Consider the following 24090-nt stretch of genomic DNA (forward strand, 5'->3'; position numbering starts at 1 on the left):
GTCTCCAAGACTACAACATGCCTCCTGCCAATGAGTGTTCTTGTTTTACCTTATGGCTCACACTAATATACTAAAAACAAGGGCAGTTCAAAACGAATAACAAAATATATTTAAAACCAAAAGGATCAATCTCGTATCGCATCAGTATAACAGATCAGCTTCTCAAAGGTACTTGTATATAGAACAGCCAATCACAACGGTCTATGCAGCATTGCAACCTTTCTTTATACCATAAAATTTTGGAAAATGGTGCAACGGAATCTTGTTTGTTTCTGTTGTAAGGTATGTTCCTAAATTACAAGCAATGAAAAGGTGAATTGCTATATGGCATTCTGAATCTCCCTCAGAGCACCAGAAGTTGGAGCAAAGTTTAAAATGAAACCCCAATATCTCCCTCAATGGTAATCTAGAAAACATTCTCCACGATCATCAAGCATACCCCCACTTACAGTTGTTCCTTCCGAAAACTTCCCATTTGAAGCTGTTTCCAATTGATCATCCATCATAAATTGTTTTAATTCATTGCTGACATGCTGCACCCTCCCAGTTATCTCCAAGCACAAGCCGTTGGTGGGGCCCTTGTTTGCCTGTCTACCTTGAACAGACTTCTTACTACGGCCTGGATCCACAAAGAGTGGTTGTACTTTAAGAGTAGGATTTGGTTTAATCCGGTTCACTTCCCTTTCATCTCGTGGCCTCAAAATTCTGCTTTCTGATTCTAATTCAGACGCTTCATCTTCATTTACAAGGACCTGCATAACACAAAATGTTAGAGGGGCAAAATGCACCTTTAGCAAATGCTAGCTGAAGCTGCAAAAGCAACATGGAAGAAAAAGAAATTATCATGAAAAATCTAACTGCTGGAGCTAGTGGGGTAAAAATAAAAGTCAATCTTAATAAGCCCTTTTTTTCCCTTTCATTTTTGCAGAAACCTACTTGCAGAAAGTTTACAGCTGCAATACCAATAAGAAAAGTTTTGCTGCAAAAAATTCCACTCATACAATCATGCAAGTCCAATAGTGAAGAGTTTTATTACCTTGCGGCCAACCAAGTCAAAACTCACAACTACTTTACTTCGTTTCGCCCGCTCAGCTTCTTCAATCTCCTCCTGCTTCTTTATCAGAAGTTCCTTTTCCTGCAAGTAATAGAAAGGGGGACGGGAAAGGAGATGTGGATGAATTTAAAGTATGGAGCACCAATAACATTTGTTCTTGGAGCAGCAGAGGTAGAAATTACAAACCTCCTTTGACAACCAGCTGTTCCCTTCAATTTCATAGTAGTCACTTTGGTCATCAATAACTGTTGTACGTGCTGCAGAGTCTCGATCATACTCAACGAGTCTCTTTGCATAAGCTTCAGCTGCAGCTTCAGCATCTGATGTGGGAGCGAAACTTTCCTCCAGACCAGCATACGTGCTGCCTTCCTTCAGCACAAGAGCTCCACAAAAATTGCAAGGCCCCTCCCCCTCTTGTTCACAGACTATCTTCCCACAAGATAAACAATTGCTCACCAGTCCATGGCGACGGGCTTGGCATGAGCATGGCTTCCCCTGGTTGAATACAATTGATCCTTTGGCAGCCTCTGCAAGTGAAACAACTTTCCCAGCTTTCTTCTTCTTAGAATTACCTTGGTTTGCATTACTAGTGGTTCTTGACTCGCTGGTCTTAGTTGAAACCTGCTTTACCAGATTGCTGGAAGCTGCCTGATCACTGGCGCCTCTAGCCACTTTTGGCGTTTTCAATGGTTTCTTGGTTCCACTTGAAGAACCTTCATTTGAGGGTGGTTTAACATAGGCATGTAAATTTGAGGTTGGGAAAGCTGGGGTGCTGCAAAGATCTGCACGACCTCTTTTCTGTAAATATTCCTCAATCACAGACTTACCCACCTCTTGCCCAATTATGTTCTGCATGGAAAGACATGTAATTTCAGATACCAACACACAATAAGCTTCTGGTACCATACTTTTTGCAAAGGCTACATAAAAGGGTAGGCACAGGATAAGCTACCTATACATCAAATGACTCTACAAGAAAAGGAACTACACAAACAATTATCTCAATCTTCAATACATGAGCATTTGTCAAGAATCCAGTCCAAAACAAGAACCCAATAATACAAAAGGAAAACCCAATTGGTGTGGAGCAAATTGTGTGCCACTCTTTAAATGTAACCACCAGGCATTGCTATTTAAATTGCCATTGAACACTGGCTCATTAGAACCCCATTGATGCCTATCAAAACCAAATTTAAAACCAAAATAAAAATAAAAATAAAAATAAAAATCCAACAGCAATATAACCATTATCACTGTGTTTTCAGACAAATTGATTCTACAAAAGTATGCAAATTGGAATCCACAAACATATTTTTTTTGCAGAAAAGGAAATGAATAATGAAAAGATAGAAGTTTAAGTAGGAGAGAGTGGGTTTACGTCAAGGTATTCTTTGGCGTCTTGAGGATCAGCGAGCTCACAGTAGGAGACTAAACCCGATATCATATCCTTATCCAGACCCAGACCCGTTTCCATCTTCTGGTATAGATCCACCAACGCCTTCTCCAGCCATTCTCCCGACGCTCCCATTCTCTCTCCTTCTCAAAGTTTCAAACTTTTTTTTTCTCTCTCCTTCTCAGAGACGAGACTGGTTTGGGTATTGGGAACGAAGGGACTTTTCGGTGATAGCATACTGCGCTCGACCACGAGGCCTCATGTAGTTTATCTATGATCTTGCCACGTCAACGAGGAAAAGTGTATCTTGGGTCCCGCTTGTAAGATGACATGGCGCGATAGAAGCTGTGACTGGACCAAACGGAACTAAACACTCGCCGCAGAGAACCTAAACCTCCGTAGTTGCTTCTTCTTCACTGCCACTGCAATTTGAAACCTAATTGCCCCAATTTGACGCTTATATCTGTTCTCTGAAAATCCATTTTGGGAAATTTTTGCACAGAAACCATTACAATGCATTCGCTGCTTTTACATTTAGGTAGTTGTCCTTTTATTTGGAGATTATTCACCTTATCTATCTGTTAAATCCTGCTGTTAAGCGGATGAAGTTTTGGTCTTTTTGGTTCTGAGGTAGAGCAGAGAACGCAAAGAAGGTAAATTTTTGCACTTATTTCCAGCTGGTAGCAATTCATTTTCGTTTCTTTAACAGCTTCCCAGAAACCAAACTGAGCTTTAAGAGGAAATTGCAGTGATGAATTTTTGTGTAAATTTAAAAAGAATGATACTTTTTGGTTGCTTTCTCCTTTTTGTGGTTTCAGGATAGCTAAAGCTTCAGCAAGTGAAAACTGGTTTACAGAAGCTTCAAATTCTTCTGTGTTGTGGGTTATGTTGTTATCATCTATTAGCTATTAGTTATAGAACTTTCGAATGAGTCGCGCTTTACTTCCTAAGCATGTTTCTGCAGTTGTCAAATGCCAAAAGGATCCCCTTAAAGCGCTTGAAATGTTCAATTCAGTGAACAATGAAGATGGGTTTAAGCACACATTACTTACTTACAAATGCATGATTGAAAAGCTTGGGGTTCATGGTGAGTTTGAAGCCATGGAGCGTGTGCTTTCTGAGATGAGGATGAATATCGATAATAGCTTACTAGAAGGGGTGTACATCGGAGCCATGAGGAATTATGGAAGGAAAGGAAAAGTTGAAGAAGCTGTCAATGTGTTTCAAAGGATGGAATTTTATAATTGTGAGCCCTCGGTTCAATCTTATAATGCAATCATGAATGTACTGGTTGAGTATGGATATTTTGATCAAGCCCATAAAGTGTATATGGGCATGAGAGATAACGGGATTGCTCCGGATGTGTATACTTATACGATACGGATAAAGTCTTTCTGTAAGACTAGGAGGCCTCATGTTGCATTGAGGCTTCTTAATAACATGCCTTCTCAGGGGTGCGAGTTCAATGCCGTCGCATATTGTACAGTCATAAGTGGATTTTATGAAGAGAATTATCGAATTGAGGCATATGAATTGTTTGGAGACATGCTTGGGCAAGGTATATGTCCCAGTGTTACCACATTTAACAAGCTTATACATACCTTGTCCAAGAAGGGGCATGTCCAAGAAAGCGAAAAACTTCTCAACAAGGTTCTGAAGAGGGGTGTGTCTCCAAATGTGTTTACATTCAATATTTTCATTCAAGGGCTTTGCAAAAATGGTTCGCTCAGTGGGGCTGTCAAAATGTTGGATGGTTTTATGATGGAAGGTCTAACTCCCGATGTTGTCACATATAATACATTGATCTTTGGCTTGTGTAAAAACTTCAAGGTTGAGGAAGCAGAGTGCTATATGCGTAAAATGGTAAACAACGGATTTCGGCCTGATGCCTTTACTTACAACAGTATTATTGATGGGTATTGCAAACTGGGTATGATACAAAAAGCAGATAAGATTCTCAGTGATGCCATTTTCAAGGGGTTTGAACCTGATGAGTTCACATATTGCTCGTTAATTAAGGGGTTATGCCAGGATGGCGACATTGACCGTGCCGTAGCTGTATTTGATGAGGCGTTGGGAAAGGGATTAAAGCCTAATATTGTTCTCTACAACACATTGGTAAAAGGGTTGTCACAGAATGGGCTTATCTTGCAAGCCTTGCAACTGATGAATGAGATGTCAAAAAATGGTTGCGGTCCCAATATCTGGACTTACAACTTAGTTATAAATGGGTTGTGCAAGATGGGTTATGTATCTGATGCCAGTAAACTCGTGAGTGATGCTATTGCCAGAGGATACCTTCCTGACATATTTACCTTCAATACATTAATAGATGGTTACTGTAAGCAGTTGAATCTGAATAGTGCTGTTGAGGTAATAAATAGCATGTGGAGTCATGGTGTTACTCCTGACGTGATCACATATAATACTGTGTTAAATGGCCTTTGCAAGGCTGCAAAATATGAGGATGTGATCCACACCTTCCAAGCAATGATGGAGAAGGGGTGTGTTCCTAACATCATCTCGTATAACATACTTGTAGAAAGCCTTTGCAAAGCCCGGAAAGTAAATGAGGCCTTGGAAATGCTACAGGAAATAAAAATCAAGGGCTTGACTCCAGATATTGTTTGTTTTGGCACATTGTTGACTGGTTTGTGTGGCAATGGGGATTTGGATGGAGCATACCACCTATTTACAAGAATGAAAGATGAATATAATATATCTCATACAACAGCAACATACAATATCATGATCAATGCTTTGTGTGAAAAGCTAAATGTTAGCACGGCACAAAAGCTATTTTGGGAGATGGGTGACAAAGGCAGTGCCCCGGACTGTTTTACTTACCGTGTCATGATTGATGGTTTCTGCAAAGCAGGAAATACTGATTCTGGGTACAATGTCCTCCTGGAAAAGATCAAGAAGGGGTTCATTCCCTCATTGGTGACATTTGGAAGGGTGCTGAATTGTCTTTGTGTGAATCATAGAGTTCATGAAGCTGTTGGCATCATTTACCTTATGGTGCGGAAAGGCATTGTTCCTGAGGTTGTGAATTCAATCTTTGAGGCTGATAAGAAGGAAATAGCAACACCTAAGATTGTTGTAGAAGATTTGTTGAAGAAGGGTCATATAACGTATTATGCCTATGAACTTCTATATGATGGAATTAGAGATAAAAAGTTAGTGAAGCAAACACAAAAAAGATTTAAACCAGGTATTCGCTTGACTTCACAGTGAAGCCCTTGATTGTTGAAAACTTCATTTCTTCATTTAGGGAGCAGATATACTTCTTGATATGGCATTATTCGTGATGATGCCAAAAACTTGAAGTAACAAGCTTTTTGACCAGTGCTCTGGTAGCTTCTGTGGGTAAGTAACTGCTGAAGTATTGGTACTTGTTCATCTTTTTATTCTTACTACCATTTTTTTTCTGAATAGCTTGCTCTGTGTTCTTAGATCACAAGCCACTATTAAGTCGCTAATTGAAGTATTGTTATTTTCCATTTGCCACCATATTTGTCACAGAACTTGGTGGAGATATTGAATATGGAGACCTGAGTATCATGTTTGGGGCCTTTCAGAAACCAACTAGTACACTAAAAAGTTTATGAGTCCTTCAACAACAAAGTTCGGTATTAACGAAGCTCCCAGCTAAATGACTATCTCTTGTAAAGACATTGAACATTTGGTACTTATTATACCTAATCCCTGTATATTTATTAATTTATTTACTTTAATGAAACTGAAAATGGACTGATTTAGCTATTTCTTACAGGAACTACCCCAAGAGTGCCAATTCTGGAAACTGTTACCTGATTATAACGAAAATGATTTGAGTTACTTTTTACGCCTCTGTAAAACCGCATGAAGCATGCAGGTTGTGATTTCTGGTTTTTTCTTATTATTCTGTTTCGTAATTGTCTGCTCCTTATCTTCATATTTATAATCAACAACCAAATTAAGATATTATATTTAGCTGACTTTGGTCATGGAAGCTATTTTGAGTAATGGTGATATTAACCAAGATAAGATATTAGTATTTTTCTCATTATTGAAGTTTGCCTCCCTGATGTTGTTCATATGGACGGACTTATGATATAATCATGATTTTCCACATGTTATTTCAGGTTTTTATTCAGCACATGTTAGTTGTCATGCATAAAAAAAATTAGCAGCGCGATGCAAAGAAGAAGATGTGAACCTAAGTGGCGTTTGGTTCTGGTTCCAAAACCATTTTGTTTGGTCCTTTGAACAAACGGATTATATAGGGCCTTTTTAGTAAGTATACACTTCATTGGATCCACATGCTCTATTAGTATATAGAGCTTCTTATATGTACGAGTATATTGGAAAAGCTATAGATTGGATATGAATGTGTGTAGAGTTCATAGACGGCATACAATTTTATTTAACAAAAGCTATGATAGCTAAGATCCAAGAATGTATAGTTTCGTGCATTCATCACGGTTTGGAAAGATCTGAAGACAATTTTTTAGAAGTTATTATGATCATTGAAGAAGGATGATCAGAGTTTGAGATGTTATTCTCCTTAAAAACTGAGCACTCATCCTGGGGTTGAAGCTCCAATACTGCCTCCCTTAAATTGAGCACAAAAAGAGAATTGGAACCCATGCGCCAATCTCTGCATTGTAATGATGTTCATTTGGCGTTTACACGAATTCTGCAATATTTGCCCCAGTTCTCTTGTCCTGCAGTCCGATTCTTCGTTTATTCGCCAGCAACAAGAACTGCATCCAATGCAGTGTGTACTAAACCAGGTCAAAATCCCATGGATGGCTTATAACCTTTGATTCATTTGATTCAAGCATCGAAAATGAAAATCCCCATTTAGACTGAAAATATAAGAAGGGCAAATTAGACTAGAGAATTGGATAGCAAGAACGTTGACGGATTAAACCACATGAAGCAGCATCGTGTTAAATGGCAACCATTTAATAAGATTTAGAACACAAATAAACAAAAATGTAGTGCAACTTTTTAAGATCCATTTTTGCAAGCTTTTACTCTGAACAGTATAACCCCCTGAACTACAGAAAAATATCCAACAAACCAATATATGTTTGTCTAGAAGAAGATAAAAGTCGAGGAACAAAAATGAGTAGGACTTACATGCGTACAAGGCATGCCAAGTTTCATCAAGAAGGTTTTGTGATTCTTTCTTTTATTCATTTTAAACCGCACGCTCGGAATTTCATCCCCCTGTTTTGGAATGCTTGGTATGTTCCCACTAGTTTGGCTTTTCTGACTAGCTTGCCCTCTGATCTGCTTAATACCAAACTTAAGCAGCAGGCATTGGTATGTCTCTTCAATATGCTCAGTAAGAATAAGTTCCCTGTGTTTCATTCCAAAGTGGGATTGTATTTCGCTATACGGAGCCAAAGAAAACATTGAATGAGAAACAAAGTTTGAGACAAAATGAAAAAGGGCCAAACTCCATCTATCACAGAGAAATCACCAAACTAAAGAAGGAATGAGAAGGGCCATATGTAAATTTACCGAGACACGCTAGTATCTAGTATACAGTGAAGCATTTTTATTTGCTTGCAGTCCTTTGTGTCAATCTGCTCACCCTTCTATTGTTAGTTGATTTTTCTTTAATTTGCGATAAAGTCATAATCACTCACAAGTGAGACTAACCAATCAAAGTATAATTATAGTTTACACTAAGCTCCAACCAGGTTCCTTCCTCACATCAGTTCCTTTCATCTGGCTTCTAATCTTCAGGACTTCCTCCCACTGGCCTACATCTGCACAGATGTTTGAAAGGGAGACATATGTCCCGGCATCACATGGCTTCAACTCCATAACCTTTTCAGCTGCGAGCTTTCCAAGCTCCATATCTCCGTGAACTTTACAAGCCGCAAGCAGTGTTCCCCATAGTAAGGCATCCGGTTCAATAGGCATATTCTCAATGAACCATGCAGCCTCTTTCAGTCTCCCTGATCGACCAAGGAGATCAACCATGCAGGCATAGTGGCGATAACCAGGCTCTAGTCCATAGTCGTTAACCATTGAGTTAAAATAGAAATAAGCTTCTTCAACCAATCCGTTATGGCTACAAGCAGATAAAAGTCCAACAAAAGTCACTGAATCAGGTCTAATTCCTTGTTCCCTCAAAAGCTCATACGCTCTTAAAGCCTGTGCGCCTTTCCCGTGTTGAGCATAGCTAACAATCATAGCTGTCCAACAAATTAAATCTGGTTTCTCAATTTGAACAAATGCTTTGCAGCACTCTTCAATGCTTCCACATTTTGAGTACATTGTCAGTAGTGAACTGCCAACAGAAACATCTGAATTGTAGCCAACTTTCATTATGTGGGCATGCAGTTGAGTCCCAATACTAAGTCTATTTAAAAGTGCAATGGCCCCAATAATAGATGAAATTGTGAAGGAGTCAATAGTCAAATCCGCCATCAGCATATCATGGAATAGCAAAAATGCCTCTTCGATGTACCCATTTTGGGCATACCCTGAAACCAAGGAAGAGCATGCAACCTCATCGTTTTGGGGAAGCATATCAAACACCGTCCTTGCCAATTTTAGAGCACTGCATTTTGAGTACATGGTCACAATTGCACCACCAAGTACATCTTGTTGGACTCTTTTGCGAAGAGCATGACAATGAATTTCCTTACCTGTCTGTAGGGAACGAGAAGCAGAACACGCCATTAGAATTGCAGTTAAAGTCATTTGGTCAGGTATAACTTCTTCTGATAGCATCTCTCTATATAGTTGAAGGGCTTGATCTGCACAGCCATGTTCTACAAAACCGGAAATCATTGAGGCCCATGAAACATTGTCTTTGTCAGGAATTTGCTGAAAAACTTTGTAAGATTCCTCTAGACTATCACACTTCGAGTACATTGTGAAAAGAGAACTACCAACAGAAACAACAGAGACCAGCCCAATTTTAAGAGTGTAGCTGTGTATCTGTCTCCCTAGATTTAAACAGTCTACAATACTCAAGACACTGGAAGTACAAAACTTATCTGGTCTCACACTTTCTTGTAACATTCTCTGGAACAATTCAATTGCCCTTCCAGAATTTTGATTCTGAGCGAAAGAAGATATCATCGCAGCCCATGTACCCAGATCCTTTATATTTTCCATCTCTCTGAACACCATCTCAGATAGATCAACTGCTCCTATTTTTGAGTATGCGTTAATTAAAGCTGACCCCACAACTGCAGCTGAATAGAATCCAGCTTTTAATATCAAAGAATGAATTTGGGTTGCCTCTTCAGCCATGGATGTTTTAGCACATGCAGTAAGTATACTAGTAACAGTGTACTTATTCATTTGTTCTCCCATTTTTCTCATTTCTCCGAAAACTTTTAGTGCAGAAACAGAATCATCCTTATGCACAAAACCTGAAATGATGGCAGTCCAAGAAACCACATTACGGGTTGGCATACGTGAGAATTTCTTGACAGCTTCATTCATTTTTCCACATTTGGCATATAAATCCACAATAGTAGTCCCAACAAAGACATCCTCTGCACCACGTTTAATCACCCACCCTTGAACTTCCTTCCCAACTCCAACTTCTTCAAGTGCAGCGCAAGCGGTTAAAACACTAGAAAATGTAAAACTATTTGGCAAAAAATCTCCACGACACATTTGCCGAAAAATATACAAAGCAGCCATGTTCTCTCCATTTCTCACTGCTCCAGAGATAATCGCATTCCAACTCACAACATTCTGACATGAAACATCATGAAAAACCCTCAAAGCATCGTCAAAGCTGAAATTTTTTGCATACAAGTCTATCATTCCGGTCTGAACATAACCATTCGGAAAGAACCCGTTTTTTATTGCAAGTGAATAAACCTGCTTACCCAAAATGGGAGCTTGCAAGGCAGTGCAAGCTGAAAGAACACTCCCATAGGTAAACTCATTGGGCTCAAAACCCAAAGAGTGCATCCTACCAAAAATTTCCCACGACTTCTCAAATAAGGAGTTCTGGTTATAACCCGATATCATCATATTCCATGAAATAACAGTTCGGTCAGCAATAAAATCAAACAACTTCAGTGCATCTACCATGGCAGAAGACTTACAGTACGAATCAAGCAAAGAATTCGCAATGAAGATATTGGATTGCAGTAAATCAGTTCTAAGCAAATGGGTGTGCAAGATTTTAGTGTTTCTAGTAGTACACTGTGTTGATTTTGTATAATCATTGAAGAACTGCAAGGGGTCAAAATGACTGGGACTTTGATCGTTTTCGCTGGGAAAAGAAGATGGGTTTTCCACAACGGCAAGCGAGGATACGAATTTGAGAGTGAAGGGCGAGATTCTGGTGTGGAGTTTTTGATTGAGGAGAGAATTCATTTGGGTTCGTGAAGAGGACAGGGAAAACATAGTCAACTAGTCACAGATCATTTTGAAGAAACGCGGGAACGTAATTAAACCCAAAAAAGAGAAAAGAAATGTAATAAGGCAAAACGACACTTGTAGTCCTTGTGGTTTCCAACTTTTACCACTAAGGTCCCTGTGGTTTCAATTTCGTCACTTTTGCCACTGTGGTTTAAGAATCCAAGCAATTCAAGGACACTTCTCAATTTCCGTCAGATTTATGTTAGTTCTGTTAGGGCATCAGCACGTCCCCCTCACATGGAGGGGCATTACGGTCAAATCGAAACTCTTCGTCCAGCAACGAGTGCCCCCTCCCACACCCCACCAACCCAGCCAATCTCTCTCCCAAACTCTCACCAAAACACTTCAATTTACCGGAGTTAATCAATTTCTTTTGTTTTTGTTTTAAATTTGGATTTCAAGTTAAAATCCAGTTGTAATTGACTTTTTAAGTTCGGTTCCAAATCTGGGTTTCCAAATATGGGGGCAGATTGGGGTTGATTGGGGATGGAGGTGCGTCGGGGGTGGGAAAGAGAGAGACGAGAGGTGCGTCAGGGTGGGTGGGGGTGTGGGACCCGCGGAGTTCGACCCGTCGGATGTTCTGGTGGTCGACGACATTCACAGCTCTTAATTCACGATTTCGCCTCCGAGAAGTCGCACAGAGGTGAGGAGCGATCCAGCATTTGTTTTCTGGGGTTGAGCCGAGGAGATCTTGAGGTGAGGCGCGATTGTTTGGGAGGCAATGGCTGGAGGCTGACGGGACAGAGGGTGGAGGGTGGGTTAAGGAAGGGAGAAAGGGAGAGTGGGGTCAAAGTTGGATTGGGGAGAAATGGAGAAAGAGATCAAAGCTGTGCATTCCTTTTTCAAACCCCATTAGCCATTCTTCTTCAACTCCTCGAAATCAAACCAAAGCTGGATTTTTTTTTCTTTTCTGGGTTTCGTTAATTTATTTCTTTAATTATTTTGTTTTTCTGGGTTTGATTAATTCTTTTTTCTGGGTTTTCTGGTTTAATTCGTTTTTCTAGGTTCTGTGGTTTTCTGGCTGAGAAGGAGTGAGAGAGAGAGAGGATGATTGGTTGAGAAAAGGCTTTGGTGTGAAAGAAGAGGGCTTTGTGTTGTGGGTTTTATAGGAGAGAGAAAGGTTGAGCTTTTAGGGAAGAAGAGGTTGGAGAAAACACTTTTCCGTGAGAGGAAGCTACAAATTTCTCATGGGAAATGGCGTGAAAGCTTTAATGGAAAAAGTATGGAGTTGGTGTGGTGATGATGACCAGTATGAGGTTCAGCATCCAAATAGCAAAAATGATGGCTTTGGCTTGGAGAAGTAGGCAATTATTGAATCTTGTATTGTATTCTACTACAATCTGAGCTCTCTCAAAGCTTTTCTTTTTCTCTGAATATTTTTGGGTGCTGGCTTCTCAGAGAAGACGCAGTCACTCACTCTGCAACTTACTATAGAGCAATGCAAGGCTCTTCATTTTTTATTTTTTTTTATTTTTGTTATTATTAATATTATTAATATTTTACTGTTTTTGTAATTACAGGGGATTTTACCTTAATGCCCCTCCACTTATTTAATAACTAACGGCAATAGCTGATGCCCTAACAGAACTAAAAGGAATCTGACGGAAATTGAGAAGTGTCCTCGAATTGCTTGGATTCTTAAACCACAGTGGCAAAAGTGACGAAATTGAAACCACAGGAACCTTAGTGGTAAAAGTTGGAAACCACATGGACTACGACTATTGTTTTGCCTATGTAATAATACTCGTGCTTGGCTACTATGAATAATTATCATGTCATTGCTTCAGCTAACAATCAGTCAAGATGGCCGAGTTGGTCTAAGGCGCCAGTTTCAGGTACTGGTCCGAAAGGGCATGGGTTCGAATCCCATTCTTGACATTAGTTTTTCATATTATTTCGATTTTTTTCCAATAATTTTTTTTTTCCCAAGGTAAGCTTCTGCATCCCCTTTTCTTTTTATTGACTCATTTATTCTTTCAGTGTCTAGCCACCCAAAAAAAAACAACAACAAAAAACAAATGCAAGCAGTCTTTCACAAAGTTCCAACTTCCAACAAATCATAATCCACTCTTTAATGAATTATTATACTCCACAAAAGCTGCCTGCCTGCCAACTATTTTAGCCTTATAGTAAAATACTAATGTTTGTGGACATAGTTTAGAACTCTATATAAAGCAGCAAGAATGAACGCACTACACAAGAAAGAACTGAGAAAAAAAAAAAAAAAAAGAGAGATGGCAGGGGAAAAGAGTGAGAGTGTGATAGTACATGGGTTTTGGGCAAGCCCTTACTCAAAGAGGGTGGAACTAGCCCTTAAACTGAAGGGCATATCCTATGAATATGTGGAAGAAGATTTCAAGAACAAGACCCCAGAACTGCTCAAGTACAACCCTGTCTCCAAGAAAGTTCCTGTGCTTGTTCACAATGGAAAGCCCATTGCTGAGTCTCTTGTCATCCTTCAATATATTGAAGATACTTGGAAAAATGGTCCTCATCTTCTCCCGGAAGATCCCTACAAAAGGGCACAAGTTCGCTTTTGGGTTGATTTTGTCCATCAAAAGGTGACAGTGACACCCTCTTATATCTATGCTACTATTTCCTGCTATACTCGCCAAATTTGTTCGCTAAAATTATACGACATAATGCATGCAGACATACAAACAATTTGATGAATAAAATTTGATGTCACTAGCATTACTTTATTAATAAATGTTGAATAAGGACATTTTTAACTTGATGCTTGTTGTACTATTGGAGATGGCCGGCCTACCAACACTTGTGTCACCTTGTGTTTTGTTCTTATATATATAAAACAAGTGAGTTTATCAATGTGATTATTAATTAATACAAGGGCTAATGATTGTAATTAAGTGCAGTTTTCTGGCATCATGATGACAGCGGTTAAAACTGAGGGGGAAACACAAGAGAAAGCCCTCAATGAGGTGTATGAGCTATTGAAGGTGCTTGAGGAGGGAATTAAGAGCTTTTATCCAGATGGAATTCCTACTTTTGAGGCTAAGAATTTGAGCCTCCTAGAGGTGGTAGCAAGTTCAATACTTTGCCTTTTTAAAGCTCCAGAAGAAATTCTTGGTATCAAAGTTATAGACCCAGAGAAAACTCCACTACTGTTCTCTTGGGTGGAAGCTATAAGAGAGCTATCTCTGGTGCAAGAGACAATCCCTTCTCATGAAAAGATTGTGGCACTTCTTGGGACCTTGAGACAGCTTGCCATCAATCCTCCATCTCAATCGTAAAATTCTGTGTTTTCCTTTTTGTTTTGCATGTTTTAAATAAGAAGTTGAAGAAAGTTGCTTTTACTACTTTGATTAGAGTAATAGCTTTGCTTTTCAAGGGTGAAAACATTATTAATTTCATTTGGGATCAGTGGCATTTCCATTTTCCAAGTGGCTTCTTCTTCTACTACAACCTGCAAATTATCACAAACAGCAGCAACATGCCATTTCTCTAGCTGCTTACAATGCTCCAATCGTAGTAGGAACATATTATTCGGAAGCGATAGCTAGAAATACCCCCTAGCGATAGCTAGAAATACCCCAAAACGAAGAGTGGTATATTTCTCAAGAGCGTGCGTCATGTCTTATCTATGTTCTTCATTTCTTGTTTTCAGTTTCTTGTGTGATTTCCCAAAGCGCGATTTTTCTGTTCTATTATGCAAGTAATTTATGTAACATTCTACGTATGGTGTTGATTGCGGATTTGAATTTTTTTACTTAGTTTTTTTAGTGCATTCTTGTTCTTTTGTATTAGTTAGGTTTTGGCTCTTATAGAGTACGGCCGGGCGGCTGTCCCATTTAAAATGACCTATTTATAACGTAAAGCCAGGCGGCTATACTGTTAAAATATATTATTTGTATAGTATAGCCGAGAGCCTATACTGTTAAAATAGACTATTTATAGAGGCTATACTGTTAAAATATACTATTTATAGAGTACCGCCGAGCGGCTATACCGTTAAAATATTTTATTTAAATAGTTTAGCCGCAAGGCTGTCCCTTTAAAATATTCTATTTAAATAGTATACCCGCGCGGCTATACGTTTAAAATGAACTATTTATAAAGTAAATCCGCGCGGCTATATGTTTAAAATATATTATTTATATAGTATAGCCGATCGGCTATACTGTCAAAATAGACTATTTATAAAGTAACGCCGACCGGCTATACCGTTAAACTATTTTATTTAAATAGTTTAGCCGTACGGCTATACCTTTAAAATATAATATAAAGAGTATAGCCGACCGGCTATACCGTGAAAAGATTCTAATATATTTGAATATTTATATTTATTTATTCGAATATACCTTTTTTTTATTTTAAAAAAAATTAGTTTTTTTGTTTGATATTTGTAATTAAGAAATATCTTAGCCTTATTGAATTACTTAAATTGTTATTTATATAGTGAATAATTAGTATTTAATTATTACAAAATTAAATGCTATATTTTAGTCATTGACCTCATCTAGATTATTAGATGAAATTTGGTTATTATCTACAACAATATTAAACTTACTATTGAGTTTAAACCAAAACTCCCTCTGTTAAGCTAGATTGTAGTGAGATAATTTCCAATTGACCCCATATGCCATTTTCTTCTTCTGTTCTTCACCTTCCAAAGTATATTCCATTTTGTTTATCAAATCATATAGCAGTGTTTTGTTTTTCTACATTCAAAACAAAGTTGAAAACGGTAGGGTAAATTGGCCTAATGACAATAAGCTAAAAGCAACAAACTTGACGAGCAAAACTCAAACAAGACTTCTGGATTTTCATCTGTGCTTAGTAAAAATAAATACAGAAAAAAACACAGGGGCATAAGGAAAATAAGTGCATTTCTAGATTTAAATTTGGCCTTATCAAATCATACAGCAGTGTTTTATTTGTTTATATTGGCCTTACTTTTTATTTCTATGTCATGTGTGACATAAGGTCAAGCAGCACCACATTTAAGGGCATTATTTCTGAAGAACTGAAGAACAGCTACCAGCTTTTCATGAGGAGGGGTTAGCTCTTTCACCAAAGGCAATTCATTTAGAGCTGTCAGCCAAGAAAATATTAGTGGGGTCTTCTCTGGGTCTATAATTTTGGTACCAAGCACTTCTTCTGGAACTTTATGAGCTCCAAATCCTGAATACAATACAATGTCCAGAAGTCCCAGATTCTTGGTTCTTTCAATCGAATCGATGCTGTCTGGGAAAAATTCCTTCATTCCCTCTTCAAATGTCTTTAATTTTTCAAGCAACTCCTTGATGGCTTTCTCTTGTACTTCTCCATCAGATCGGCAGGCCAAGGACAGACTTTCAAATACCTGCACTCAAAACTTGTAACCATTAATCAACTAAAATTTTAGCCGAAAAAATCTCATTAATTTGTTTGACAAAACTTAGAAACCTGTTGGTGGACAAAGCTAGCCCAGAAGCGAACTCGGGCCCTTTCGTAAGGATCCTCAGGCAGAAGTCCAGGACCAGTTTTCCATGTCTCATCAATGTACTCAAGAATGATGAGTGACTCAAAATAGGCTTTCCATTGCGGACAAGCACAGGAACTTTTTTGTGGACAGGATTGTACTTGAGGAGCAATGGGCTCTTGTTATTCAGATCTGCTTCCACAAACTCAAAAGGGATGCCTTTTGTTTTCAAGGCCAGTTCCACTCTCTTTGTGTAAAGGCTAAGCCACGATCCATGCAGGGTCACCTTGTTTCCCTCTGCCATCTCTTTCACACTCTTTTTCAGTTTTGGGTTGGATGTTGGAGTCAAATGTTACTGCAGCTTTTTATAGAGTTCCATTTTTCTTCTTAACTTGTTTGTCAAGTCCTGATGAAGAATTCATCCTTTAAAAAATGCATTGCTGATAAGGGCATTGACCAGCTAATACATCAGTTCCTTCTTCCTCAAGGGAACCTGTAGTCATCGATATCTTAAAATATTTTCATTTTAAGAAGAACCAAAACATTACAGATAAACGGTTTTTCAGAGTTAGCTGTAAGATAACTAGATGCTCCATAAGAATTGTAATGTTGCAAATTGACGAAAATGTCAATGGCCTCTTTGAGGAAAAAAAGAAGATAAAGAACTGCTTTTCTCTGGTCAATGAGCTCATCACCAGTGTTTAGTAATCCAATATTAAGTAAAGAGTAGAGTCGGACGGCTATACTAATTATAAAAAAAGACCACCGTAAAGCCGTGCGGCTATACTGCCTTCACCTCCTCCACATACTTCTTAACCTCACGGTGCTCGAGGGCTTCACGATGGTAGCAATCGTCGGAAAGGAGCTCTCGGTATTGACGACTGTAGTACTTGGTCAAGGGCACCAAAACCTCCTTCCTCAGCCGTTCCCACTCTTGTAGTTGATCTGATTCCGGAGGTAAAAGCCTCCTCCCGATGCTTTCACGCAGCAAAACAGAGCGGGCGCGGTAGCCCTTTGCAGGGTCTTTGTCAGTGCAACACTTTGCAGCCGCGGATACGAAAAGATCAACATCAAGTTGGTCGCAGTAGTCGTCGTGGTCATCATCATCACCGTCAGTTAAATAACCAGACCCACCCTGGCACCCAGACCAGCCTAGCGCCGCCTAGACCCGCCTAGCTCCGCCCAGACCCTCCCAGCGCTGCCTAGACCAGCCCTGCAGTGCATAAGTTTGAAAAATGGCTATGCAGTAGGCTTAAAGAACAAAAGAAAAGAACCAGACCCACCCTGGCACCCAGACCCACCTAGCGCCGCCTAGACCCGCCTAGCGCCGCCCAGAACCGCCTAGCACCGCCCAGACCCACCCAGGCCGCCTAAGCCGATTTTTCGTAATGCAGAGTATGGATTGGAAGGAATGGTTTCAACAAGAGGGGATGTGTAAAGTTTTGGAATTGTAGTGATGGAAGGAAGCCAACAAAACAGCGGTTGGTTGGTTGGTGCTCTCTCTCTCTCTCCCCTCTGCTGGGAGGACTGATATCGATTTTCTTGGCTAGAGTTGTTGGAGAAAATGATTCTAGAACTGATTATGGATGCTGGTAGTGACTTGAACAGCAAGGAGTTCCATTTTCCTCCTTCTCAGGCCAATAACACTTGTTCTACTATATATGTCCACCTTCTATATTCGGGCCGCGTCATCCAATTTGAGTATCTCTTATTTCAGGGTAATCAAGCAATTTCAATATCCCATAAATAAGAATTTGACTAATATTATTCTACTAAAACCTCAAAGAATTTCGTATGGTGATTGTAATATATATGAATTAATTTAAATTTGTTTTTGTATTGCTTTCAACTCTTACATGCATTTGCAGTAATTGCAGTAGAATTTAAGGTGTCATAGTCATTAATTCTATTGCTGTCATGTCCTCAATTAACACACAAAATCAAATCAACTGTCATTAATTTCTTTTTTAATGAAAAACAATTTAGAATCCGTAGTGGTATTGGAGATTTGATTATGTGGAACTGTTTTCCTTTTCCCATTCCTATCAACATTGCACAATTACCAAATGAACTTTTAGGGGGCAATGCACTTTTAAGAATTGAATTGCAATCCAAAACTTAAACATAATATCAATCCACATAATATAATAAAGCAAATGATGCTTAGGAATCTAGCTAGTGATAATCCAGTCCAACCCAAGGGATTGATCGATCATCATCACTTTAAGTTCAGAGGTAAGTCGACTACAACTAAAGTTTGATACTCTTTGTAAGCGATGGCTGCTTCCATGAGATGGTGCGGACCAATTTCCCCGCCATTGTGTAAGGACTTGATCAAATTGTCGGAGCCTCTTCTTTTGTTGGACAAGATGAGCCTCGGAATGAAGGAAGTGGTAGGAGGGCCTCTTTCTTTTAAATGTAGGAAAAACAAAGGGTTAATTAAAAGAACTTTGGCTGGCACCAAAGCCTAATTATAGAATTAATTATATAATATTGCAGAGTATGGAATGGAAGGAATAGTTTCAACAAGAGGGGATGTATACAGTTTTAGTGTTGTCCTGATGGAAACATTCACAAGAAGGAAGCCAATAGATGAGATGTTTGTTGGGAAAAATGAGTTTAAAGCAATGGATTGCAAATTCACTATTACCATACCCAACAATAGATGAAGTTATGGATGCCAATTTACTCAGGAAGACACAGCAGGATAATCATGGTGTGGAGACCAGGAGGGATTTCTTATGATCCATAATTAGATTAGCTCTTGCTTGTTCTGCAAAATCATCGGCACAGAGGATTAATATGCAAGAAGCTATAGCCACACTCAATAAAATCAAGAATAAGCTTTTGAAGGACAATCCTTTTCTTCATGATGAAGAAGGTCAACTTGTGGTTTCTTTTCATCAGGATTAATATGCTGTCTTTCATGATTAAGAAGGTCAACTTGTGATTTTCTTTTCATCGTATATACTAAAATCACATGTATAACATTGCAGAGTTTGGACAACCTCTCTGTCTTTTGTTTTTTTCCCTGTTTCTATTTCGTTTGGGCAGCTCTGGTTTTGTATTAGTAATACCCAAGAACCAATGTAATAGTATAGCCCGGCTACACTATTTAAATATTCGAATATATTTAAAACGCAAAGCCGAGCGGCTATACTTAAGAATTTTTTAAAATATAGTATAGCCGCCCGGCTATACGATTGTTAAATTATTTTTTTTCCCTGATTTCAAAGATGAACTGATTCTTACATCATTTGACCTTTCATGAGATGAAGTTGGTTCTATGTGAAGGAAAATATGATTGTTTCATAAAGATAATAGACTATTTAAAGAATTGTCGTGGCTTTACTCATTAAGTAATACTAAGAGTAATTTATAAAACGTAATAATCTTTCAATTTGATTCTAGAAGTCGACAAGAAAATTTGAATGGTGGAAAAAAATAATAATAATAATGTCCAACCAAACTATATGTTTGATTAGTTGAGGATTAAACTAGCGGTTAGGTCTCGTTTGATGACTAGTATTGGATTGGATTACATTAGATAACTCCTTATTTTTAAAGCATATGTTGAACGAACTGTTGTTACTTTGAATGAAGTTCACGGACTTTTGTCCCATATATGTATACTAAGTCTCTTTTCCTCTTTCGCCTTACTCTCTTCTCTCCTCACTCTCTCCTAAACAACATGTTCACTTCGCCTCACCACAGCAACAACAACGAAGTGTATAGCCGAGCGGCTATACTTAAAATAAATAAAAAATAACATAGCTGCCCAGCTATACTATTTAAATGTTCGGATAAATATTAAAAATAGTACAGCCGCGCGGCGATACCGAAAACTAAATAAAATATAGTATAGCCGCTCGGATATGCTTAAAAAAATTAGTACTATTTAAATATTCGAATATATTTAAAAAGAAAAGCCGCACCGTTATATTTGAAAACAAAATTTAAAAACAGTATATCCGAGCGGCAATACTTAAAAATTAAAAAAGAAATAGTTGGAGTGAGTGAGCTTGATAAAAATGAGAAGAGTTGGGGCTAGGGAGGGAGATGGTGGAGTCGGAGGAAGCCATGAGGTGGACCTAAAGGAGAAGGTTGGCTAATGTCTTAATGAAAAATTGACCTACAATAACCCTCATAGCTAGTTATAGTCCAATTTCCTGTAAGCTTCTACAATCTGCCTGTAGTGTACAGACAGTGCTTGCTCTATGAACCCTTCTTAGTTTTATAAGCCGCATCATTGGAATTTCCTTCTTGATTTGATATAAAACTGTGACATTGATCTCCATCTTCACTTTTATGCCGAGGCTGCAAACTGTGCGCGGCGCTACCATAGAAATGGTTACAAGCCATGATTCTGCCAATGTCTTTAACTAAACATTAATTCAAGGCCAAACACATGTACAATAATTTATGTATGCATATTTTTAAAGACATTAGAAAACATTATATAAGCTACTCATATGTAGAAAAGAAAATAATATTATACAGCTGAATTGAAAAAAAAATTCAAACCTCTATACATAATCATGAGGTTTGGACCTCATCGTGATCAAGGCTATAGCCTTTTGAAAGTGAGAACCTATCATCTCAAGTGAAACATTTTAAGTCATGTAGATTTGTCCTACAGAACTTTATAATCTTGGTCGCTTATGTATGTTCCTGTAGAAGCCTCTGCTTTTCATCTGCTACGAGTATATACACCTGCAATGAGAGAGAGAGAGAGAGAGAGAGAGAGAGAGAGAGAGAGAGAGAGAATTAATATATGTTGACAGATTTTCTTCTCATTAGTCATTGACTCATTGCTGAGAGAATTATCTCAGATGAAAATGGAAGTATATTAAGCTCCATTATACTTACAGAGATAAGGTTGAAATTAGAGCTCTATGTATGCAAAACATTACACAGGTACAGGATCTTGTTTGAGGATTTCCTTTCCTGTAATTTCATCTTTCAAAGTTTTAAAGTAGACATTGTAGTCCTTCTCGGGGGGTGGATTTTGAGGGTCCGCTGTAAATGGCTCACTAAATGGCACAACACTTTTAACCTGCAAATGAGTTTATAAGCATCTCAGAATCTGCAAAAGCCTTTAACTTCCAAAAATAGCAAATTACAGCCACAGCACACAGCACACAATTAAGGGACATAAGTCGGGCTGTGACCTCAAATGTCTTGCCTGATGCATAGGGGCTTTCCAACGCAGCAACACAAATCCGAGCTACCTCCTCTCTTGATATCTTACCCTGCATATATATAAATACTATAAATCATAACATTCAGATATTATTACTATTATAAGGGAAAGATGCGGCTGTCAGTAGGTTCTAGATGGGTGGTGAACACAATCACCTTCTTGATCATCTGTTGTGCCTTCAAGTTCTCATTCACAGCCACTTCCGGAATCAAATCAAACACCTCCAAAATCATAGGTTCATTGCTATTACAGTTCATGAAGAAGGTCCTCACGGATCTCATAAATTCAAACTTGGACGTAAGATCATGCCCTTGTATCAAGTCTACCTGATATTTTCCACCTTCGTACTTTAGCATCCTATTTCCTCCATCACTGTATTTTATTATCTTTCCCCATGGCTCTTCATTCACTTCAGACACCAGAATTTCCAAGCCCGCCTCTGCATAGGCCTCTGCATCTTCATAGTTCAGCACATGATAGCCCACCACCAAGCAGTTTTTGAATTTTTCCAAACCCTCCCCCTGCTTTATGTCCTCCACCATTGTCTTCCACTGAAGCTCAACCGCTTCCCGGACATCCTCCTTTCTTACATATTTTATGATCACATTTGGAAGCAAAGCATCCGGATGTATTATTCCACCTCTTAGATTGCCTCCTGCTTCTGCAGCTGCCGCCTTCACCTCCTCCAAATGCTTCTTAACCACATGGCACTCTAGGGATTCACGATGGTAGCAATCGTCGGAAAGGAGCTCTCGGTATTGACGACTGTAGTACTTGGTCAAGGGCACCAAAACCTCCTTCCTCAGCCGTTCCCACTCTTGTAGTTGATCTGATTCCGGAGGGAAAAGCCTCCTCCTGATGCTTTCACGCAACAAAACAGAGCGGGGTCTTTGCCAGTGCAACACTTTGCAGCCGCTGATACGAAAAGATCAACATCAAGTTGATCGCAGTAGTCGTCGTGGTCATCATCCTCACTGTCAGTTAAATAACCAGACCCACCCTGGCACCCAGACCCGCCTAGCACCGCCTACCCCCGCCTAGCGCCGCCTAACCCGCCTAGCGCCGCCTAGACCCGCCTAGCTCAGCCCAGACCCGCCTAGACCCGCCTAGCGCCGCCCAGACCAGCCCTGCAGTGCATGAGTTTGAAAAATGGCTATGCAGACTTAAAGAACAAAAGAAAAGAACCAAACCCACCCTGGCACCCAGACCCGCCTAGCGCCGCCCAGATCCGCCTAGCGCCGCCTAGGCCCATTTTTCGTAATGCAGAGTATGGATTGGAAGGAATGGTTTCAACGAGAGGGGATGTGTAAAGTTTTGGAATTGTAGTGATGGAAGGAAGCCAACAGAACAGTGGTTGGTTGGTTGGTGCTCTCTCTCTCTCTCCTCTGCTGGGAGGACTGATATCGATTTTCTTGGCTAGAGTTGTTGGAGAAAATGATTCTAGAATTGATTATGGATTCTAGTAGTGACTTGAACAGCAATGAGTTCCATTTTCCTCCTTCTCAAGCCAATAACACTTGTTCTACTATATATGTCCACCTTCTATATCCGGGCCGCGTCATCCAATTTCAATATATATCTCTTATTTCAGGGTAATCAAGCAATTTCAAAATCCCATAACTAAACCAAGGTGGTTGGTGTGAGTGGTTCGGCATTCTCATTCCTTAAGAGAGGTCAGGGGTTCGATCCCTGCTCTCGTACGGAGTCACCACTTTGGCCAACACTTTACCCTTTACGGGCCGACCCGGTGTGAGTGGAGATTAGTCTGGGTTGTGGTTAAGGCTTAAAGGTGCCACCCATAGTTGGGGCCCATCCAGGACCACCTCATGGTTCAGACCAAAAAAAAAAAAAAAATCCCATAAGTAATTACCCTCTTATTAGTTACCATAAGTAAGAATTCGACTAATATTATTCTACTAAAACCTCAAAGAATTTCGTATGGTGATTGCAATATATATATATATATATGAATTAATTTAAATTCGTTTTTGTATTGCTTTCATGTCACCCCTTTGTGCTGTTTTTGACTTGTTCAAATACCTACCGTGTAAATATCTTACATGCATTTGCAGCAATTGCAGTGGAATTTAAGGTGTCATAGTCATTAATTCTATTGCTATCATGTCCTCAATTAATTAACACACAAAATCAAATCAACAGTCATTAATTTCTTTTTTAATGAAAAACAATTTAGAATCCGTAGTGGTATTGGAGATTTGATTATGTGGAACTGTTTTCCTTTTCCCATTCCTATCAACATTGCACAATTACCAAATGAACTTTTAGGGGGCAATGCATTTTTAAGAATTGAATTGCAATCCAAAACTTAAACATAATATCAATCCACATAATATAATAAAGCAAATGATGCTTAGGAATCTAGCTAGTGATAATCCAGTCCAACCCAAGGGATTGATAGATCATCATCACTTTAAGTTCAGAGGTAAGTCGACTACAACTAAAGTTTGATACTCTTTGTAAGCGATGGCTGCTTCTATGAGATGGTCCGGACCAATTTCCCCGCCATTGTGTAAGAAGGACTTGATCAAATTGTCGGAGCCTCCTCTTTTGTTGGACAAGATGAGCCTCGGAATGAAGGTAGTGTAAGAAGGACT

At 39.1% G+C, this 24090-nt stretch overlaps 5 protein-coding genes, 1 non-coding gene and 1 pseudogene across 6 annotated transcripts; 3 read left to right on the forward strand and 4 right to left on the reverse strand.

The window, feature by feature from the left end:
- Window positions 1–86: 86 nt before the first annotated feature.
- On the reverse strand, window positions 87–2684 carry LOC110762342 (transcription regulator/ zinc ion binding protein). Its single transcript, XM_021964964.2, has 4 exons — window positions 2433–2684; window positions 1241–1903; window positions 1037–1135; window positions 87–752 (listed from the first exon to the last, which is right to left on the reverse strand). Exons 1-4 carry the CDS (start codon window positions 2580–2582, stop codon window positions 396–398), a joined length of 1269 nt encoding a protein of 422 aa, XP_021820656.1. The 5' UTR covers window positions 2583–2684; the 3' UTR covers window positions 87–395.
- A 52-nt stretch (window positions 2685–2736) lies between these two features.
- Window positions 2737–6922, forward strand: LOC110762339 (Pentatricopeptide repeat (PPR) superfamily protein). The gene is made up of 5 exons (XM_021964961.2): window positions 2737–3100; window positions 3266–5816; window positions 5973–6135; window positions 6223–6324; window positions 6575–6922. The coding sequence occupies exon 2, from the start codon at window positions 3375–3377 to the stop codon at window positions 5682–5684; it is 2310 nt and encodes a 769-aa protein (XP_021820653.2). The 5' UTR covers window positions 2737–3100; window positions 3266–3374; the 3' UTR covers window positions 5685–5816; window positions 5973–6135; window positions 6223–6324; window positions 6575–6922.
- OTP87 (pentatricopeptide (PPR) repeat-containing protein) lies at window positions 6794–10849 on the reverse strand. Its single transcript, XM_021964959.2, has 3 exons — window positions 7965–10849; window positions 7578–7833; window positions 6794–7300 (listed from the first exon to the last, which is right to left on the reverse strand). The coding sequence occupies exon 1, from the start codon at window positions 10830–10832 to the stop codon at window positions 8127–8129; it is 2706 nt and encodes a 901-aa protein (XP_021820651.2). The 5' UTR covers window positions 10833–10849; the 3' UTR covers window positions 6794–7300; window positions 7578–7833; window positions 7965–8126.
- A 1795-nt stretch (window positions 10850–12644) lies between these two features.
- Window positions 12645–12725, forward strand: TRNAL-CAG (transfer RNA leucine (anticodon CAG)). The gene has a single exon. It is a non-coding gene; the product is annotated as a tRNA-Leu (tRNA).
- Window positions 12726–13075: 350 nt separating this feature from the next.
- LOC110762273 (glutathione S-transferase U9-like) lies at window positions 13076–14444 on the forward strand. Its single transcript, XM_021964877.2, has 2 exons — window positions 13076–13408; window positions 13724–14444. The coding sequence occupies exons 1-2, from the start codon at window positions 13082–13084 to the stop codon at window positions 14099–14101; spliced, it is 705 nt and encodes a 234-aa protein (XP_021820569.1). The 5' UTR covers window positions 13076–13081; the 3' UTR covers window positions 14102–14444.
- Window positions 14445–15691: 1247 nt separating this feature from the next.
- On the reverse strand, window positions 15692–16576 carry LOC110762274 (glutathione S-transferase U9-like; annotated as a pseudogene).
- Window positions 16577–20745: 4169 nt separating this feature from the next.
- On the reverse strand, window positions 20746–22953 carry LOC110762343 (uncharacterized). The gene is made up of 4 exons (XM_021964965.2): window positions 21631–22953; window positions 21444–21524; window positions 21142–21328; window positions 20746–20985 (listed from the first exon to the last, which is right to left on the reverse strand). The coding sequence occupies exons 1-3, from the start codon at window positions 22015–22017 to the stop codon at window positions 21182–21184; spliced, it is 615 nt and encodes a 204-aa protein (XP_021820657.1). The 5' UTR covers window positions 22018–22953; the 3' UTR covers window positions 20746–20985; window positions 21142–21181.
- Window positions 22954–24090: the final 1137 nt, after the last annotated feature.

The sequence above is a fragment of the Prunus avium genome, chromosome 5 (genome assembly GCF_965620075.1).
Source record: "Prunus avium chromosome 5, drPruAviu1.hap1.1, whole genome shotgun sequence".
Lineage (NCBI taxonomy): Eukaryota > Viridiplantae > Streptophyta > Magnoliopsida > Rosales > Rosaceae > Prunus > Prunus avium.

Bases quoted from the DNA above. Each gene is read 5' to 3' on its own strand.
- LOC110762342 (XM_021964964.2), bottom strand. From the start codon at position 2,582: ATGGGAGCGTCGGGAGAATGGCTGGAGAAGGCGTTGGTGGATCTATAC. The intron at 1,136-1,240 runs GTTTGTAATTTC...TATTACTTGCAG, and splicing joins ACAGCTGGTTGTCAAAGGAG to GAAAAGGAACTTCTGATAAA. The intron at 753-1,036 runs GTAATAAAACTC...TGTGTTATGCAG, and splicing joins TTGACTTGGTTGGCCGCAAG to GTCCTTGTAAATGAAGATGA.
- LOC110762339 (XM_021964961.2), top strand. From the start codon at position 3,375: ATGAGTCGCGCTTTACTTCCTAAGCATGTTTCTGCAGTTGTCAAATGC.
- OTP87 (XM_021964959.2), bottom strand. From the start codon at position 10,832: ATGTTTTCCCTGTCCTCTTCACGAACCCAAATGAATTCTCTCCTCAAT.
- LOC110762273 (XM_021964877.2), top strand. From the start codon at position 13,082: ATGGCAGGGGAAAAGAGTGAGAGTGTGATAGTACATGGGTTTTGGGCA. The intron at 13,409-13,723 runs GTGACAGTGACA...AATTAAGTGCAG, and splicing joins TTGATTTTGTCCATCAAAAG to TTTTCTGGCATCATGATGAC.
- LOC110762343 (XM_021964965.2), bottom strand. From the start codon at position 22,017: ATGGTGGAGGACATAAAGCAGGGGGAGGGTTTGGAAAAATTCAAAAAC. The intron at 21,525-21,630 runs GTGATTGTGTTC...ATATATATGCAG, and splicing joins CACAACAGATGATCAAGAAG to GGTAAGATATCAAGAGAGGA. The intron at 21,329-21,443 runs GTCACAGCCCGA...ACTCATTTGCAG, and splicing joins CATCAGGCAAGACATTTGAG to GTTAAAAGTGTTGTGCCATT.